General features: G+C 33.8%; 2 protein-coding genes across 10 annotated transcripts in view; one reads left to right on the top strand and one right to left on the bottom strand.

Moving 5' to 3' along the window:
* Positions 1-18,871, bottom strand: part of DOCK7 (dedicator of cytokinesis 7) — a 189,822-nt gene that overhangs the window by 109,797 nt on the left and 61,154 nt on the right. The gene's annotated exons all lie outside the window — the stretch shown is intronic.
* Positions 521-11,645, top strand: ANGPTL3 (angiopoietin like 3). The gene is made up of 7 exons (XM_027537058.1): positions 521-1,527; positions 3,416-3,526; positions 5,848-5,962; positions 6,959-7,072; positions 7,781-7,876; positions 9,485-9,748; positions 10,095-11,645. The coding sequence occupies exons 1-7, from the start codon at positions 1,033-1,035 to the stop codon at positions 10,277-10,279; spliced, it is 1,380 nt and encodes a 459-aa protein (XP_027392859.1). The 5' UTR covers positions 521-1,032; the 3' UTR covers positions 10,280-11,645.

Below are 18,871 nucleotides of genomic sequence, written 5' to 3'. Positions count from 1 at the left end.
TGATAGACAAGAAAAAAGGGGTACAGAAAAGCTAAGTAATTTCACAGAACTAAAGACCAGCAGAGTCAGGATTCCAATTCAGCTAGTCTCTCTCCAGAATGAAACTCTTAACCACTATGGGTTACTACATCTACTGTAACCATTCTATCCAAAAGCCCTTAATGCTAAATGATCAAAAGAAAGGTTTTGTTAAATTTAGATCATGAATATTGTTCCCAAGTTCACAAACTACAGAAAAATTTATAATGGGCAAATAGTTCTTGACACTGAAACCACATAATCTACTGGTCTTCCAGTGGGTACAGGGGAAAGAGGCTAGAACACAGAGACATAGAATATAACAGAGAAAAAGGATGAAATACCTTTTAAGATATGGGATTTTGTGATTATGTACAAACACGGTTTAGATAGACCATCTGAAGCAAAAAAATATACAAACAAATAATCATAGTGACAAATAATAAGGAATAAATAATCACACATTAGCTCATATAGAGTAGCATAGGAATACAGCATTAACATCGCCTGCAGATGTGGAGGAAGGCTTCAGAGAACACATTTTTGGGGATCATCACTGTTTAAAATAAAAACTAAAATACAATTTAGGAAATGCATACTTGATTCATTAATTTTTCCTCAGCTTTAATGATGAATTTATCTGTCAAAAGAGTTTGATATTTATTTGTAAATCTCTTTAAAAATCATGACAAATTAAAATGAGCTTTTAAAAATAAGTAGATCTCCTAACACTAAAAATGCAGTTTACAATACAGCAAAATTAAATACAATAACCATTTTAAATAATCAATTAAGGTTGTTGCTCATTTCTTTGATTTCATTTAGCATTGATCTAACTCAGTCTGGAAGGTTACATTCATACAAGTTTACACAGCTTAATGATTAACTATATTGACCCGCCAACCTTACTGTGTCTGTGGCAAATAGTGTTATATAGAGAGTTCAGAAGTCTTGGTATGCTCCCAGGAAAAAAACAAATTCCAAATCGCTTGAAAGTGAATAATTAGGATAAAAATGTACACTATCAAGCTCTTTCTTTTTATTGCTCCTCTAGTTATTTCTTCCAGAACTGACCAAGACTATACATCACTTGACTCTATATCTCCAGAGCCAAAATCAAGATTTGCTATGTTAGATGATGTAAAAATTTTAGCCAATGGCCTACTTCAGTTAGGACATGGTCTTAAAGACTTTGTTCATAAGACTAAGGGCCAAATTAATGACATATTTCAAAAACTCAACATATTTGATCAGTCCTTTTATGACTTATCACTGCAAACCAATGAAATCAAAGAAGAAGAAAAGGAACTTAGAAGAGCGACATCCAAACTGCAAGTCAAAAACGAAGAAGTAAAGAACATGTCACTTGAACTCGACTCAAAACTTGAAAGTCTCCTTGAAGAGAAAATTCTACTGCAACAGAAAGTGAGATACCTGGAGGACCGATTAACCGATTTAATTAAAAATCAACCTCAAATTCAGGAATACCTGGAAGTAACTTCACTTAAAGTAAGTAGAAACTAAAGAGCATGATTAAGCTTTCAATGTGGATCTTTTCAAAAAAATATTTTAAGACATGCTACTTGAAATACTTAGTTGAACTGCTGAAACACTATATTTTTCTCATTAAAAAAAAAAAAAGCCTCCAGGAAATAAATTTTCCTATTATAATTTCAAGCTGGATTTTGTTTCCCTAACATTATTTATGAAAATAACTGAACTTTGCATTTCAGATGAAGATTACAAGTCAGTTAAGCAATGAAATTTAGAAGACTAAACTATTACAATATTGTGAATTACTGAAGGCGAGTAAAAAGCTAAAGGAATATAACTTGTGTAACTATTTTATCTTTAAAATGTATAAAAGTAATACAGTAAATAGAAAACACTAAAATGCTGGGGTTTTTTTTTTCCCCATGTAATTGAAGTAGTTTAAAGTTCAGGAAATCAGATTTTAGAGATGGTACAGTTTAAATAAAAAACAAAAACAGAAGTATGTACTATGTGAAAGAAGCATGCAAGGGGAAAAGGTTTGCCGATACTCATTTTTCTAATATACTATTAGTTTAAAAAATTAGACTGTGACAGTCCTATAGGATATTAAAAAGTCTAGTATAAGAGGGTTCCCTTTTCTCCACACCCTCTCCAGCATTTATTGCTTGTAGACTTTTGGATCGCAGCCATTCTGACTGACGTGAAATGGTACCTCATAGTGGTTTTGATTTGCATTTATCTGATAATGAGTGATGTTGAGCATCTTTTCATGTGTTTGTTAGCCATCTGTATGTCTTCTTTGGAGAAATGTCTATTTAGTTCTTTGGCCCATTTTTTTGATTGGGTCATTTATTTTTCTGGAGTTGAGCTGTAGGAGTTGCTTGTATATTTTTGAGATTAGTTGTTTGTCAGTTGCTTCATTTGCTATTATTTTCTCCCATTCTGAAGGCTGTCTTTTCACCTTGCTAATAGTTTCCTTTGATGTGCAGAAGCTTTTAAGGTTAATTAGGTCCCATTTGTTTATCTTTGCTTTTATTTCCAATATTCTGGGAGGTGGGTCATAGAGGATCCTGCTGTGATGTATGTCGGACAGTGTTTTGCCTACGTTCTCCTCTAGGAGTTTTATAGTTTCTGGTCTTACGTTGAGATCTTTAATCCATTTTGAGTTTATTTTTGTGTATGGTGTTTAGAACTGCCTTATGATCCAGCAATCCCACTGCTGGGCATACACACTGAGGAAACCAGAAGGGAAAGAGACACGTGTACCCCAATGTTCATCGCAGCACTGTTTATAATAGCCAGGACATGGAAGCAACCTAGATGTCCATCAGCAGATGAATGGATAAGAAAGCTATGGTACATATACACAATGGAGTATTACTCAGCCATTAAAAAGAATACATTTGAATCAGTTCTAATGAGGTGGATGAAACTGGAGCCTATTATACAGAGTGAAGTAAGCCAGAAGGAAAAACACCAATACAGTATAATAACGCATATATATGGAATTTAGAAAGATGGTAACAATAACCCTGTGTACGAGACAGCAAAAGAGACACTGATGTATAGAACAGTATTATGGACTCTATGGGAGAGGGAGAGGGTGGGAAGATTTGGGAGAATGGCATTGAAACATGTAAAATATCATGTATGAAACGAGATGCCAGTCCAGGTTCGATGCACGATACTGGATGCTTGGGGCTAGTGCACTGGGATGACCCAGAGGGATGGTATGGGGAGGGAGGAGGGAGGAGGGTTCAGGATGGGGAACACATGTATACCTGTGGCGGATTCATTTTGATATTTGGCAAAACTAATACAATTATGGAAAGTTTAAAAAAAAAAAAAGTCTAGTGTAACAGGAAAGAAAGAAATCTCTAACCAACCTACAATCTATATCCAGACTTTGGTAGAGCAGCAAGATAATAGCATTAAAGACCTTCTTCAGATTGTGGAAGAACAATACAGACAATTAAACCAACAGCAAAGTCAAATAAAAGAAATAGAAAATCAGGTAAGTCAATATCTTAATAGTATGTCCAATCTTTTACATAAAAATAAGGTTTATGAAAATACGGACCCTAAAATTATTTACAATAATTATAGCTGGATAATGAATAAAAGGATCACATCAGCATGACTGTTAAGTTTGCAGGCTCTGAAGCTAGTAAACTACCTGGGTTTGAATCCTGGTTCTAAAACTTTTGTGTGACCTTGAATAAATTATTTAACCCCTCTCTCTGTTTCCTCAAGTACTCTAGGTAGACAATAAGAGAACCTGCCTTATAGGATGGCTGTGAGAAAAAAGAAAGAATTCATGCAAAGTACATTCTCAATATAGCAGCTAAAGAGATTCATTTAAAATTTAAATTACACTATGTCTCTCTTTGAAACCCCACAATGGCTTCACATCTCACTCACAGTGGCCCAAAAAGACTGGGATGATTCTTAATCATCTCACTGACTCCATTTCCTCTTCTACAGTCATACTAGCCTTTTTACTGCTTCTCAAACACATCAAACAAGTTGCTATCTCAGGGCCTTTGCCTATGCTGCTCTCTGTCTGGAATGCTCTTCATCTTGGTATTGGCATGGCCCACTCTCATTCCCTTCAGGTCTTTCTCAAATACAAAATTCTCAAAGAATCTTTTCCAGATAATTTAATCAGACATTTCAATCCCCTACACCCATGCTTGAAACTTGCTACCTCGTTCATTACTCTCTTTTTTCTCTTAACACTTACCTTTATTTAATATAATATATATATATATATATATATATATATATTTGGTTATTTATTCTGTCTGTCCCTGCACTAGAATGTAAGATCCACATGTACAGAAGTTTCTCATTTTTTTAAATTGCTGTAGACCCCAAAATGTAGAACACTGATACATAGTAAACACTTAATAAATACATGCTGAGTTAATAAAGGTAATGTCACATTTAGTACAAACAAGTCAATAAAAACTTGCTGTGATTAATATTATTATAATTATTAGAAGCTACATGCCTAATAATTAAAGTTTAATACCCAACAGTATAATTTAATCTACAATATAAATAACTGGCTAGGTGAGGAAGGAAGATACCTGTTTGGAATAAAGCCATGCCAAAATCTAAGCATTCCAATATATACTACCATAGTTCAAAAATATTAATTAGTATTAATACTATTAAACAGCCATTCAGGAATTTCAAAAATAATACAGACTTGAAGAAACTGGTTAAAAAAATAGATGCCAAGGACTATAAAACAAATATTATAATTTCTACTAAACAAACACATTATGTTTTAGTAATTTTATGACTCATAATTTTAGTAACTTACTTTTGCTAATTTATCAATCATTATTTAGTAGGCTATTTTTGCTAATTGTCCAAAAAGGGGTTTTTTCCAACTAGTTTTAATTCCCATAATTTCTGTCTTACTGTATGTTATTTTTCTCTTTTTTCCTACATATTTTACTATGAGTAAATGAACCTACTTACAAAAGTAAAATGTCACTATTATAAAATGGTATACATCTTGTCTAGTAATAAAATGTATGAAGAATTTAAAACAATAAATTTCTAAGTCGGGAGAAGCCTTAGATCATCTGACACAACTTACTCAAATTTAAATTTACAAACCAAACTCTAAAGTTAAGTTACTCTAAGACCACAGTCACTTAGTAGAAAAGACAAACATACAATAAGTGAACTCTACAAGAGAGCCTAGTGAATTGTATCCTAAGAAATGCCATTTATGCTGATATCAAAAAACTAACACTATTAACACAAGATATTATATACTCTGCTTTTTTCAAGTCATCAATAACACAAACTATCAGTCAATAAATTGCAAACCCAGCAAAACAGACAATGAAATATTAAATATATGAAAAGCAAACAAATAAACCTGCCAATCTGCTACCTCTACAAATATATTTACATGTCAAAAACTATCAAGAAAGCAACCTTGTTCAAATTACTATTATTATATCTTAAGACCTACAACTGAGAATTATGAAATTTGAAATCTGCCTCTGTCACTGAACAGAATATATATTACATTCATATAAATAAATAGAACACATTAAAATACTTTAAGCAAAGTCTCTGCCTTTGGTCTTGCTGTTTTTTGATCAATTTCTGTTTTTTGCCTTGGTATCTTTATTTTTTGAACTCATTAAATAATGTGCCTAATTAAATACTTTGAGAACAGGAAGTCTGTATAATATGTATAGCATTATTTATCCCTCTTACCATTGAAAACAATAATATATTATGAACTCAGATTTCCCCTAATTAAATATTCAAATTTTTAAAAGTAGATTTGTATTCTTTTATCAGTTAAGAAGAACTGGTATTAAAGAATCCACAGAAATTTCTCTTTCTTCTAAACCAAGAGCACCAAGAACTACTCCCTCTTTTCACTCGAATGAAACAAAAAATGTAGAACATGATGGTAAGATAATTTGCTGCGTTTCTGTCTTGAAGCTATTATTATCAAATTTTTCTTCTATCTTTGACATTTCCATCAAAAATCCCTATTCTCAGAGCCTGTTCTAGACTAAAAAAGAATAAAGAGATACATTCAACAAATATGTGTCAACCTAAACTGGATCTTAGTGATTTTTTTAAACCCAATAAAACATTCTTAAGACAATCAGAGAAATATGAATATAGACTTGCTATTAGGTAATAATCATTACTTTTCTTAGACGGAAAATGGTATTACAGTTATGTAAGAGAATAATCTCATGTTTAAGAGCATTTAAGAGATGCATGCAAAAGTATCTAAGGGATTAAGGGTCATAATGTTTGCAAATGGCTTTCAAACAGCACAATAAAATTCATATTTGTACATATTTGTTTATAAAGCAATAAGGTAAAATGTTAACAACTGTTGAATATGCATGGAAAGATTATGGCATTCTCTTCAAGATTTCTACTTTCCATACAAAAAGCAAAAAGATGGGGAGACAAAGTCTCCATTCTCAACCAAGCTTCAACAAAATGATATATTTTCAAAACACATTTATTTTTAATGTAATTAATACAGGGAAAAAAAGGTCTTTGTTAGTTTCTTCTATATATGTTCACTCTTTCCACATTAATCTGTTGACAACCTAGTACGCACCAAGCACTATACTAATATCTCATATGTGGAATTTTATTTATGTTTTTCCTAGGTCTAGGGGAAAGGGCACTTAAAATTCTCATTTTGTCGCTTTCTCAAAAAAAAAAAAAAAATCAGTTTGGTAATAACTATTTGATATTCTTCATATAACATGCCATCTAATAAAAATGTTTTAGCATAAAATAGTTTTTCAATAACACATTACTAAAAAAGGCTAAAGACGACAGTCACAATTCCATAGAATTTCAACTAAAATCTCAAGCTCTAAAGATATCATTCTTTACTAATGTATCTTATGTAATAACATTTTGTTGATTCTAGACATTCCTGCTGATTGTACCATCATTTATAACCAAGGCAAACATACAAGTGGCATCTACTCCATTAGACCTAGCAACTCTCAAGTTTTTAATGTCTACTGTGATGTTAAATCAGGTAAAACCAGCCTAAGAGAAACAGACAATAGTAAGTAAGCTAAGGTTACTCACTACCTATTAGTAAGACTGCTGCTGCTGCTGCTGCTGCTAAGTCGCTTCAGTGGTATCCAACTCTGTGCGACCCCATAGACGGCAGCCCACTAGGCTCCTCTGTCCCTGGGATTCTCCAGGCAAGAATACTGGAGTGGGTTGCCATTTCCCTCTCCAATGCATGAAAGTGAAAAGCGAAAGTGAAGTCACTCAGTCGTATCTGACTCTTAGCGACCCCATGGACTGCAGCCTACCAGGCTAATTCTCTTATTTTTGTCCTGAATACACATAAAATAAAATATATATAACACAAGTAGTTATATATATCTAGATCTAGATATATATTTGTATATCTGTATCTAGCACATATATTTGTACTAGATCTAGTACATACGTTTGTCTTATTTATATATTTACTTATGCGTTCATTCAATGTTCTCCATCTTTTTTTCTAAAAAACAATCTAAAATGACTGCTGTCAATAAGTTTATTAAGACAAATTAATTGGCTGCCCTTCATTTAACTTCTTGGGCCCACAATAAATAATAAAATACTACCACAACAATGTTAATAACTACCTTATACATCCACCAATAAAAACCAAACAAAAAAACAGTATTTTGTTACAACTATCAGCATCAGTCTACTGAAAATACAATTTGTTCATTATATTCAGGTAGTTCATGGACATTAATTCAACATCGAATAGATGGATCACAAAACTTCAATGAAACGTGGGAAAACTACAAGTATGGTTTTGGGAGACTTGATGGTAAGATGACTTCATACATTAATTCACTTGTTAACTAAAGCATATTTATTAAAAATCTATTAATAAAGCCCACTGTGGATTTGGCATTAGAAATCCAATGAATGAGGTACAGTCCCAGCATTCTTAGAAATTATTAGCAAATAGTTACACATTTGTAAGTACTGAACTTATTACCATTGTCTTTTTTTGAATTATACTTTCCATAATTACATGTCTGTTCTATGTATATACTTAGCACAATTTAACTGGATGGCTTCTGATTATCATAATTATGATTTTAAAAGATAATTTTGATTTAAAAGTACTATATGTTTCAAATAAGTAGTAAATGCTATGAAGGAGCTACAAAGAAAACCATCCTATCAGTGGTCATTCTGCTTTCCTATTAACATTTTAGATATCAACTATTTGGAAGTTGGAAGGTACAAAGAAGCTGTCAACTGTCAGATCTAAACGAAATGTTTAGATTTCAATTATTTAAATATTATAAATGTATATTATACAATGTGTGGTTCAAAATAAATTTAGGTAATTCAATGCAATTATTATATTTTGATCACAAAATAAATAAGGTAAAAAATAAAATAAGCTAAATAAAAATAAGATAGAGGTTTAAAATCCAAAAAGCACATTATAAAAATCCATGAGTTATGCCATGTACTCATTCATAAAATGGGTAACATCCATTATTATGGCAAGTTTTTAAATATTCAGGACTATTTGACTACTTAAACAGTTTTAGATTCAAACTACCAATTAAATCCCAAACTAAAAGGTATAATCAGTGATATGCTTTGTAGGATCAAGTCTTTTCCTAAGAGTGACAGTCCAGAATACTCATTTATTTCTTCAAGGACGTAAGCCATTTGTAGTTTGCAATTCTTAAAATGAAATATACTGATTCAACAGCAGTAAAGAAATTCTGACTTTTTTCCCTTAAATGCTTTAATAAAAGGGATAATTAAAGAGAGATTAATTGTGGTGATTAAAGAGAACTGTTTGTATTTATGTTATGTTTTTCATTCCAAATAAAATGTTTTAAACTATAGCAAAAAGTTATTAAGAATAATGTTTTTTATTTAAAAAATTTATTTCCTTCTTTTTCTACAAGGAAAACATATATACCAAGAAAATATCAAAGGCCAAGACTATATGAGAGGAAAATAACATTATTATCCAAGTCTCTAGAAATACTTAACAAATCTCTTCATAGTATGGGTATTAAAAAAAACCCAGCTGATTATAAAGCCAGTATACATAAGCACCCAAAAGTTAGATAACATTTTACCAATGACCAGCCCTATAAATACTTGTAATAGTCTAATAGGTTTCACCTGTGAAATATGCCTGATAATATCCAGTTTATAATGGATAATCAGACTCTAGGCAGCCCATTCATATTTTCACAGTTGTTGTAATATAACTATCTTCAATAAAACTGTTTTTAAAACAAATATTTTAAGAAACTCTAAAATAATCAAAGGATTCAAGATGAAAACAATTAAGCTACTTACAGCAAAAAAATAAAAACAAAAACTCTCTAAATAAACGGTCACTGCCTCATCTACAGTTAACAATCCACAGATTTCTATAACTTTTTTTTTTCAGGAGAATTTTGGTTGGGTTTAGAAAAGATATACTCCATAGTAATGCAATCTAACTATATCTTACGAATCGAGCTAGAAGACTGGAAAGACAAGTATTATACTGAATACTCTTTTCACTTGGGAGATCACGAAACCAACTATACACTACATCTAGCTGAGATTTCTGGCAATGGCCCCAAGGCATTTCCGGAACACAAAGACTTGATGTTTTCTACTTGGGATCACAAAGCAAAAGGACATTTCAACTGTCCAGAAAGTAATTCAGGTATCCTCTTCCTAATATCAAAACTTTATTTTAGTATCTTCAAAATACCTTTCCAGAGTAATAGCTAATATCTTTCAATGTCAACTCTTTAAAATACGAATCCAAAATAAACATTTTCTCTGTATGTAAATGTCTCCTAACATATGTGGTAATTTGATTCTAGATTCAATTATGCATTTTACCTCTAACCTTTCTCAGATATTTTATTTTTGATCAGATGTATGAGACATATAAATCATTTAAAATTGGAAACTATGCATATAACTGAAGATGCACTCACCGGGTAAATATAATAGCAACTATATATGAGTCTGTATCTATTAAACTGTGTATCTATCCTTTTTAGGAGGCTGGTGGTACCATGATGTATGTGAGGAAAACAACCTAAATGGTAAATACAACAAGCCAAAAGCAAAAGCTAAGCCAGAGAGGAAAGAAGGAATATGCTGGAAGTCTCAAGATGGAAGGCTGTACTCCATCAAAGCAACCAAAATGCTGATACATCCATCAGATTCAGAAAATTCTGAATGAACTGAGGCAAATGTAAAAGCCAATAAATTAAACATTAAACTCATCCCATATTATAATGGCTTAGAAATCCAGTATTAAACCCCTAATAGAAGGCTTAGAAATAAATTCTTTATATTAAAGCCACTACCAACTTAATATTAAACATATCATCACATCACTTCAAAGAACACCATTTACCGTTCTCAATCAAAATTTTATGACGATCATTTATTCATATATTTTGTGATGTGTGAATCAAATTTTAGAATTTGATTCTAAAGTTTAACCACTGGATGATATTTCAAAACACCGCCCTAAATAAAATAAAAAAAATTTTTATGTTTAAAGTCATCTTGTTAGCTAACTGCACAACTTCTTCAGTTAAAAAAATACTTTTCTTGCTAAAATTCTACACTTGAATAAATATAAACAATTAATAATTGTACAATTCTTAAATGATGTAATATTAATTTCAAAACTAAAATTAAATAAGTTGATTTTACATGTGAAAATCAGTAACATGGATTTTAAAATTGATACTAATTTTGCAACAAAATAATTTGGAGTAAATGTTTGGTATGCTTTATTTATGAGGCCAAATGAAGCAGGATGAAATACTGTATTGAAATAGGCTCACACTGTTAAATATAGTAGATCATAACTACTAAGTCATACTGACTTTAAATATCAAGTATCATTGTACCTTATTTGTTGACTTGTCTGGACTCTATACATATTTTAACTCCTGAAAGTGAAAGTCGCTCAGTCATGTCCCACTCTTTGCGACCTTATGGACTACACAGTCCATGGAATTCTCCAGGCCAGAATTCTACAGAGGGTAGCTGTTCCCTTCTCCAAAGGATCTTCCCAACCCAGGGATGGAACCCAGGCCTCCCTCACTGCAGGTGGGTTCTTTACCAGCTGAGCCACCAGGGAAGCCCAAGAATACTGGAGTGGGTATCCCTTCTCCAGCAGATCTTCCCAACTCAGAAATCAAACCAGGGTCTCCCACATTGCATATTGTCTGGACTCTATACATATTATAACTCCTAATGTTGTGAAAAACAAATAATTTCAAGGTGATCTTGTCAAAATACAGTAAGGAAGAATGTGTTTGTGACATCAAATTAAAGTTTAATAATTTATTTCCCTTGGACACAGTGTAAGTCTAATACTAATTTGGAGGTTTTCAAAGAGAATTAAGAATCATAAAAAGTTACTGAATGATTAAACAAACAGTCTGAGGAATGTTAACATTTCCAAATTCATTAAAGACTCAGTCCTCTATATTACAAACATTTACATTCTTGTAGTTTTTTATTGACATCTAATAGGAGTATGATTGTACTATTTCTAATTTAAATAAATTCTAAATACTTAAGGATAATTAGAGGATATTCTGACCGTAATATCTTTTGTCAGTATTTATTTTTTTTAAGTTTCTAAAGAAACCATCAAAGAGAAATAAAATCTTGAATTAAATTCAATTTTTAAAGACTAATTTTTTTAAAAAAAGAAAAAAAGGATAGTGCCGAAGTTCTGTCATCATTGTCACTCAGTCACCCAGTCATGTCCAGCTCTTTGCAACCCCATCGACTGCAGCACGCCAGGGTTTCCTGTCCTTCACCATCGCCCAGAGCTTGCTCAATGTCATGTCCATTGAGTCAGCGATGCCATCCAACTATCTCATCCTCTTGTCATCCCCTTTTCCTCCTGCCTTCAATCTTTCCCATCATCGGGGTCTTTTCTAATGAGTGGGCTCTTCCCATTAGGTGGCATAAGGATTGAAGCTTCAGCATCAGCATTAGTCCTTCCAATGAATATTCACATTTCCTATAGGATGGACTGGTTTGATCTCCTTGCTGTCCAAGGGACTCTTAAAAGAGAGTCTTCACCAACACCACAGTTCAAAATCATCAATTCTTTGGCATTCAGTCTTCTTTATGGTCCAACTCTCACATGCATACATAACTACTGGAAAAACCATAACTTTGACAGGACAGACCTTTGTTGACAAAGTAATGTCCCTGCTTTTTAATATGCCATCTAGATCGGTCATAGCTTTTCTTCCAAGGAGCAAGGGTCTTTCGATTTCATGGCTGCAATCACCATCTGCTGTGATTCTGGAGCCCAAGAAAATAGTCTTTCACTGTTTTCATTGTTTCCCCATCTATTTGCCATAAAGTGATGAGACTGGCTGCCATGATCTTCATTTTCTGAATGTTGAGTTTTAATCCAGCTTTTCACTCTCCTCTTTCACCTTCATCAAGAGGCTCTTCAGTTCCTCTTCACTTTCTGCCATAAGGGTGGTATCATCTGCATATCTGACGCTATTGATATTTCCTCCCAGCAATCTTGAGTCCAGCTTGTGCTTCATCCAGGCTGGCATTTTGCATGACGTACTCTGCATATAAGTTAAATAAGCAGGGTGACAATATACAGCCTTGACGTACTCCTTTCCCATTCTGAACAAGTTGCTTCTTGACTTACATACAGGTTTCTCAGGAGCAGGTAAGGTGATCTGATATTCCCATCTCTAAAAATTTTCCAGAGTTGTTGTGTCCAAGTAATGTAGTGACTCACATTACTCAATAAGTATTCACCATTAGGTATTTTAAATTGTTCAATATATATTTTTAGTATATGACACATTCAAATATTTATGATTTATGTGGATCCTACACAAATATTTTGTTCCAAAACATACAAAGAAATAAAGGCAGGAAATAGTTTTCATTTTCAGAGCCACATTCAAGCTGTCAAAATTGACCTTTGAAAGCAAAAGTGCCAAAATGGCCTTTTTTTCCCCCAAAAAGTAGGAAGCTTTCAAATGTAAAATAATGTTATTTAATATAACAATTTTTTCTCAGTTTTCCAATTTTTAAAAATTCTCACATAATGTGCTGCATTTTGTTTCTTTCAGGCATACTGAGTTTTTTCCTGCGTATAAAGCTCCGATTGAGAGAGAATTCTGTTAGAGAAAGGATTTTTTTCTTTATGCTTCACAAAATTATGTCCTCAATCCTCACTAATTTGCCGAAAGGGTTCTAATTGCACCACTAACACAACTGTCGAATCCAGTGACCTCTGAGTCCACATTCCCTTTGATTTCTTTACTATTTACTAATAACAATATTCTCTTCTCAAACTTGACCTTCAGCTAGTTTGCTTCCACAGTACTACTACTCTCCATGTTTGCTTTTGTTTCTGGCTGAGCCAGCGCAGCATGCAGATTCTGCACTTCCTCTGCAGTAGAAATGCAGTCTTAACCACTGGACTGACAGGCAAGTCCCTGAGCCCATCTTTAATGCCCTATTTCTTCCTAGTATTTAGCACTGTGGACCCATGTAAAATATTCAAACATCTATTCGGACTTCAGAAATGCTATCTACTCTCATAGATTCATTTATTTTCCATGAATAAATTTCCCAAATCTACGTGTCTCTCTCTCCAGTTCCCCTTCTTCCACTGCCACCTGCCATTTCTCCTTTTCATATCCTATAGCCTCTTCAAACTCAACTTACAAACAACAAATCCATCAAAACCTTACTGCCTCTGCTGGTCTTCCCTTTTACTTTTTCACATTCTCCTCATTTCTTTATATACCTTAAATGGCACTACCATACTTCCAGAGGATTCACAAGACTCCCAAAGGGTACTAAGAACCCCAGTTCTAAAGGAAGATCTATCATCATATGATAACCTAGTTTAAGAAAAATTAATTACATGGCTCTCAAGTCATAATATAAGTGGTACAGTCTTCCTGTGCTACTTGAAGTATATACAGGACCTTACCAAGCAGAAAGGTTTAGGGAGGCATTCTAGAAAAATGAAATGGCATTAGGAAAGTATACAGTGGGGTTTTGAAATAAATAATTTTGATTAGAGCCGAGGGTTTGTGTTGGGCAGGAAATGGATAAACAAGTATTTTGGGGTCAGGTTTTAGAAACCCTGAACACCTGGAAGAGATCTGAATCTTACTTTGTAGGCTTATGCGCCTCTAATTGGGGTACACATTCTTATGAGGGCACAGCTAAATGACAAATGCAAGCCCATGGGATTAACATGACACATCTCCCAGGAATATCACTTTTTTGTTTTAGGGAGGAAATAACTATTTTTATATGAAGTGGATTTATGAAGTAGAAAACATAATTCATGTGCAATTTTAAGGCACGATTCTTAGATTTAAGATAAAACCCTAATAAGATTCTAATATCTCTCTCTTTCTCCCTGGCCTTTCACTTCTCTTCATTCCTCAGCTATTTGTAAAGCCTCCTCAGACAACCTTTTTTGTTGTCTTTGCATTCTTGCATTTCTTTTCCTTTGGGATGGTTTTGGTCACTGCCTCCTGTGACGCTTCTGAATTCAGTGCTGGAGACTGCAAGGAGATCAAACCAGTCAATCCTAAAGGAAATCAACACTTCATTGCAAGGACTGATGCTGAAGATGAAGTTCCAATACTTTGGCCACCTAATGCAAGGAGATAACTCATTTGGAAAAGACCCCGCTGCTGGGAAAGATTGAAGGCAAAAGGAGAAGAGGACAGCAGAGAATGAGGTGGTTAGACAGCATCACCAACTCAACAGACATGAATTTGAGCAAACTGTAGGAGATACTGAAGGACAGGGAAGCCTGGCGTGCTGCAGTCCGTGGAGTCACAAAGAATCAGACATGACTAAGCAACTGAACCACAACAAAGCAAAAATAATCTCACTTCTTTCACAAATATCCTAGTAAATGGAGGCTTTTCTCTGAAACCTTGCAGCATCACTATCTGGACCCCTTCAACTGGCACTTAGCAATTAAAGACAGAAAAATAAATCTGGCAAATTATAAAACTAAAATAGTGAAAAACAGCAGCAAAAATCCCAAGAGCACCAAAGATAGCTTATTTACTTGCTTTTAGTGAATTACTACAAAATGTCTATATCAAGAGATTACACTGAACTAGTATAAATTTTACCGAGAGCAAGTATATACATTTCTTGTGTCAGGGTTACTTACTGTAGTATAATCTATTTACACATTGTCAATCTAGTATCAGCATGTTTTCATGCTTGTACTTTTTCTTCCTAATAGCATAACTCACAGTAATTGATTAACTTATTCATTAATTAAAAATGCATTCATGAATCAGTATTTATTGTGTATCTAATTACTTCCTTATAAAGCCTGTTACAAATATATTGTTACATATTCCACATTGTGTTAGAATAATCAAATGTCTTTTTTTTCCCATAAGAACCACAAGCACTGTACTTATGCATTTACTACTAAGTGATCATCCAACATAGTTCTGAAAATGGAAAAGAAAGTAACCAAATGTTGGCCCTTTTATCAAAGTCCAAAGTGTTTTCATGGCAAATCAAACAGGGCAAAATTACTCAACTGGTGTGAAATGTGCAGTTCAAGGTCATGAAAATAAGATTAACAATCTCCCTAGTAAGCCTGGAAAATCCCATGGGCGGAGGAGCCTGGTAGGCTACAGTCCATGGGGTCGCTAAGAGTTGGACACGACTGAGCGACTTCACTTTCACTTTTCACTTTCATGCACTGGAGAAGGAAATGGCAACGCACTCCAGTGTTCTTGCCTGGAGAATCCCAGAGATGGGGGAGCCTGGTGGCTGCCGTCTGTGGGATCACACAGAGTCGGACACGACTGAAGTGACTTAGCAGCAGCAGTAAGCCTTTACAAAATGGGGTTTCAATGACATTTTAGAAAATATAAAATCAAGGATTCCATCTCAAACATAAAAACTGTTTTTCTAAATTCATATGTGTAATCCCAAGGACAATCATATGTCTAACAACATGATTATGTTTATTTGACAAAGCAATAACCTACAACCTAAAAGATTTAAGGCTCTGTTTATCTTTAAATAAGCAACTAAGCCTAACACTAATGACTAACTTTTATCGAGCATTTAATATGTGCCAGGTACTTTCCAACACCTTAATCCAGGGAGATACTGAAGGCTCTCAGTATAATGAGTAAACCAAGAACAAAAAATACATCGGAAATAAGAACTCCATTGCAAAACAAATGCAAACAGAATTTCTAGGAAAATGGTGCCAACAGGCTCCAAGACAACAACTCTACAGTAAGCCAAGTGAGCCTTGAAAACTTCCCCTGCCATACTAACATATCATTTAGTTGCAAAGAGACTAAGGAAGGTACAAAAGAGGAAATAATCTGATGCGTTTTACTGTATTGCAAGAAGCTTTACAGAGATGACAAGTATTTTTTTTCAAGGTTTATGCAAGTGTATGTATTTTTTTAAGGAAGAGGATATCAGAGTTAAATCTTCACCTTCTATAGCAATCAGTAGGTATTTTACATTGAAAGAGAATCAAGAAATAGCTGCATGAACATGTTATTTAAAAACAAGGAGTAAAGCAACAAAAGAAGGAGCAAAAATGGACAGACCATAAAGTCACTACTGACTATAGTGACTGACAATAAAGATTAGACATCAAGGTAGGGAAAGGATGGTTAGAACAAGATGAAGGACCTCTGTTTTTAACTTTAAGCCTTATGGCACAAAGTGAACTCTAAGTACACTCATATCATTTGTTTAAAATCTATATATGTAAATAAATTTTAAAAGATAAATAGAAAAATGAAAGAAAAGATCCTTCAAAGTCCCCAGTTTTCATTTCCCCTGTCTCTGAAATAATCCAAGTAGAAGAAAGATAGATACACACAAGTTAGGAATGTTCTGCATGAGAGTCATATACTAGATAAGAGATAGGGTTGATAACATCTAAGTTGTTCAATACCAACCATGGCTCACTTCTTTATTCCATGTTCTTTTAAGTAGTCATATATATATACACATATATCTATATATATAATAAAATATATATAAAATTTATAGGCTGGATGAAGCACAAGCTGGAATCACGATTGCCGGGAGAAATATCAATAACCTCAGCTATGCAGATGACACCACCATTATGGCAGACAGTGAAGAACTACTAAAGAGCCTCTTGTTGAAAGTGAAAGAGGAGAGTGAAAAAGTTGACTTAAAACTCAACATTCAGAAATCTAAGATCATGGCATCTGGTCCCATCACTTCATGGCAAATAGATGGGGAAACAGTGAAAACAGTGACAGACTTTATTTTGGGGGGCTTCAAAATCACTGCAGATGGTGACTGCAGCCATGAAATTAAAAGACGCTTGTTCCTTGGAAGAAAAGTTATGACAAATCTAGACAGCATATTAAAAAGCAGAGACATTACTTTGCCAACAAAGGTCTGTTTAGTCAAAGCTATGGTTTTTCCAGTAGTCATGTATGGATGTGAGGGTTGGACTATAAAGAAGGCTAAGTGCCAAAGAATTGATGCTTTTGAACTGTGGTGTTGGAGAAGACTTTTGAGAGTCCCTTGGACTGCAAGGATTTCCAACCAGTCCATCCTAAAGAAGATCAGTCCTGAATATTCACTGGAAGGACTGATGCTAAAGCTGAAACTCCAATACTTTGGCCACCTGATGCAAATAACTGACTCATTTGAAAAGACCCTGATGCTGGGAAAGACTGAAGGCAGGAGGAGAAGGGAACGACAGAGGATGAGATGGTTGGATGGCATCACTGACTCAACGGACATGAATTTGAGTAAACTCCAGGAGTTGGCGATGGACAGGGAGACCTGGTGTGCTGCAGTCCATGGGGTCACAAAGAGTCAGACACGACTGAGCAACTGAACTGAACTGAACTGAAAACTTACAGGAGAATATTTGTATCACCTGTTTCTTTTTTTTTTTTAACCTGTTTTTTTTTTTTCTTTTACACATGTTTCTTTTAAAAGTAGTATATATTTCATTTACCTTATATTCCAGGAGTTCTACTCGCATTAAATGCCAATCACCTGCAATAGTTTGTGCTCTATACCCTCACAAAAGAAGACAGGTATTATCATCCCCACATTTGATAATAAAACTGAGTGCCAATAAACTAAGTCATTTGTTCTAAGCTACTAAACAGTAAACAGTGGAGTCAGATATCGTACCCATACCTGTGCGACTCTAAATCCCATTCATAACACTATATAGTGTCATGTTTCTTAACACATTTAATAAGTATTACTGTGTACTCTCCACGTGCTAGCACACTATTCTATATGCTGGAGATAAAGTGGTAAACAAAACAGACAAGCCCTTGCCCTTTACAGTAATTACATTCATATAACAACTCAATACATATTGTAATGCCAGATAATGATAAATATAAGGAAGGGTAAAAGCTGGAGGAGAGAAGCAATGGATCTTTTAGGTAGGGTGATGAAAATGACCTTTAAGTAGATAGATATATGACTGAATAAGGAATCAAGTCATGTGACGATTTGGAGAAAAACACAACAGGCCAAGAGAAGAAAAAAATAAAAAAATCTTGGGCAGAATTTTGTTTATTCAAGGATGAACAAAAAGGCCATTGAGGCTAAAATGAGCAAGGTAGAGATTAGTAGGATATGAAGTTAGAGAAAGGCAAGAGCTAGATCATATAGTCTTACAGTCTTCATTATTTTTCTGCTTAAAATAGAAGACATTAGAGGACTTTAAGACACAGGACCAAATGATCTGATTTATATCTTTTAAAAATCTCTCTGA

The sequence above is a fragment of the Bos indicus x Bos taurus genome, chromosome 3, assembly GCF_003369695.1.
Source record: "Bos indicus x Bos taurus breed Angus x Brahman F1 hybrid chromosome 3, Bos_hybrid_MaternalHap_v2.0, whole genome shotgun sequence".
In the NCBI taxonomy this organism is placed as follows: Eukaryota; Metazoa; Chordata; class Mammalia; order Artiodactyla; family Bovidae; genus Bos; species Bos indicus x Bos taurus.
The sequence above is the reverse complement of the archived record's forward strand: the minus strand, read 5'-3'. Positions and strand labels throughout refer to the sequence as shown.

Bases quoted from the DNA above. Each gene is read 5' to 3' on its own strand.
- ANGPTL3 (XM_027537058.1), top strand. From the start codon at position 1,033: ATGTACACTATCAAGCTCTTTCTTTTTATTGCTCCTCTAGTTATTTCT. The intron at 5,963-6,958 runs GTAAGATAATTT...TGTTGATTCTAG, and splicing joins AAAAAATGTAGAACATGATG to ACATTCCTGCTGATTGTACC. The intron at 7,073-7,780 runs GTAAAACCAGCC...CATTATATTCAG, and splicing joins CTACTGTGATGTTAAATCAG to GTAGTTCATGGACATTAATT.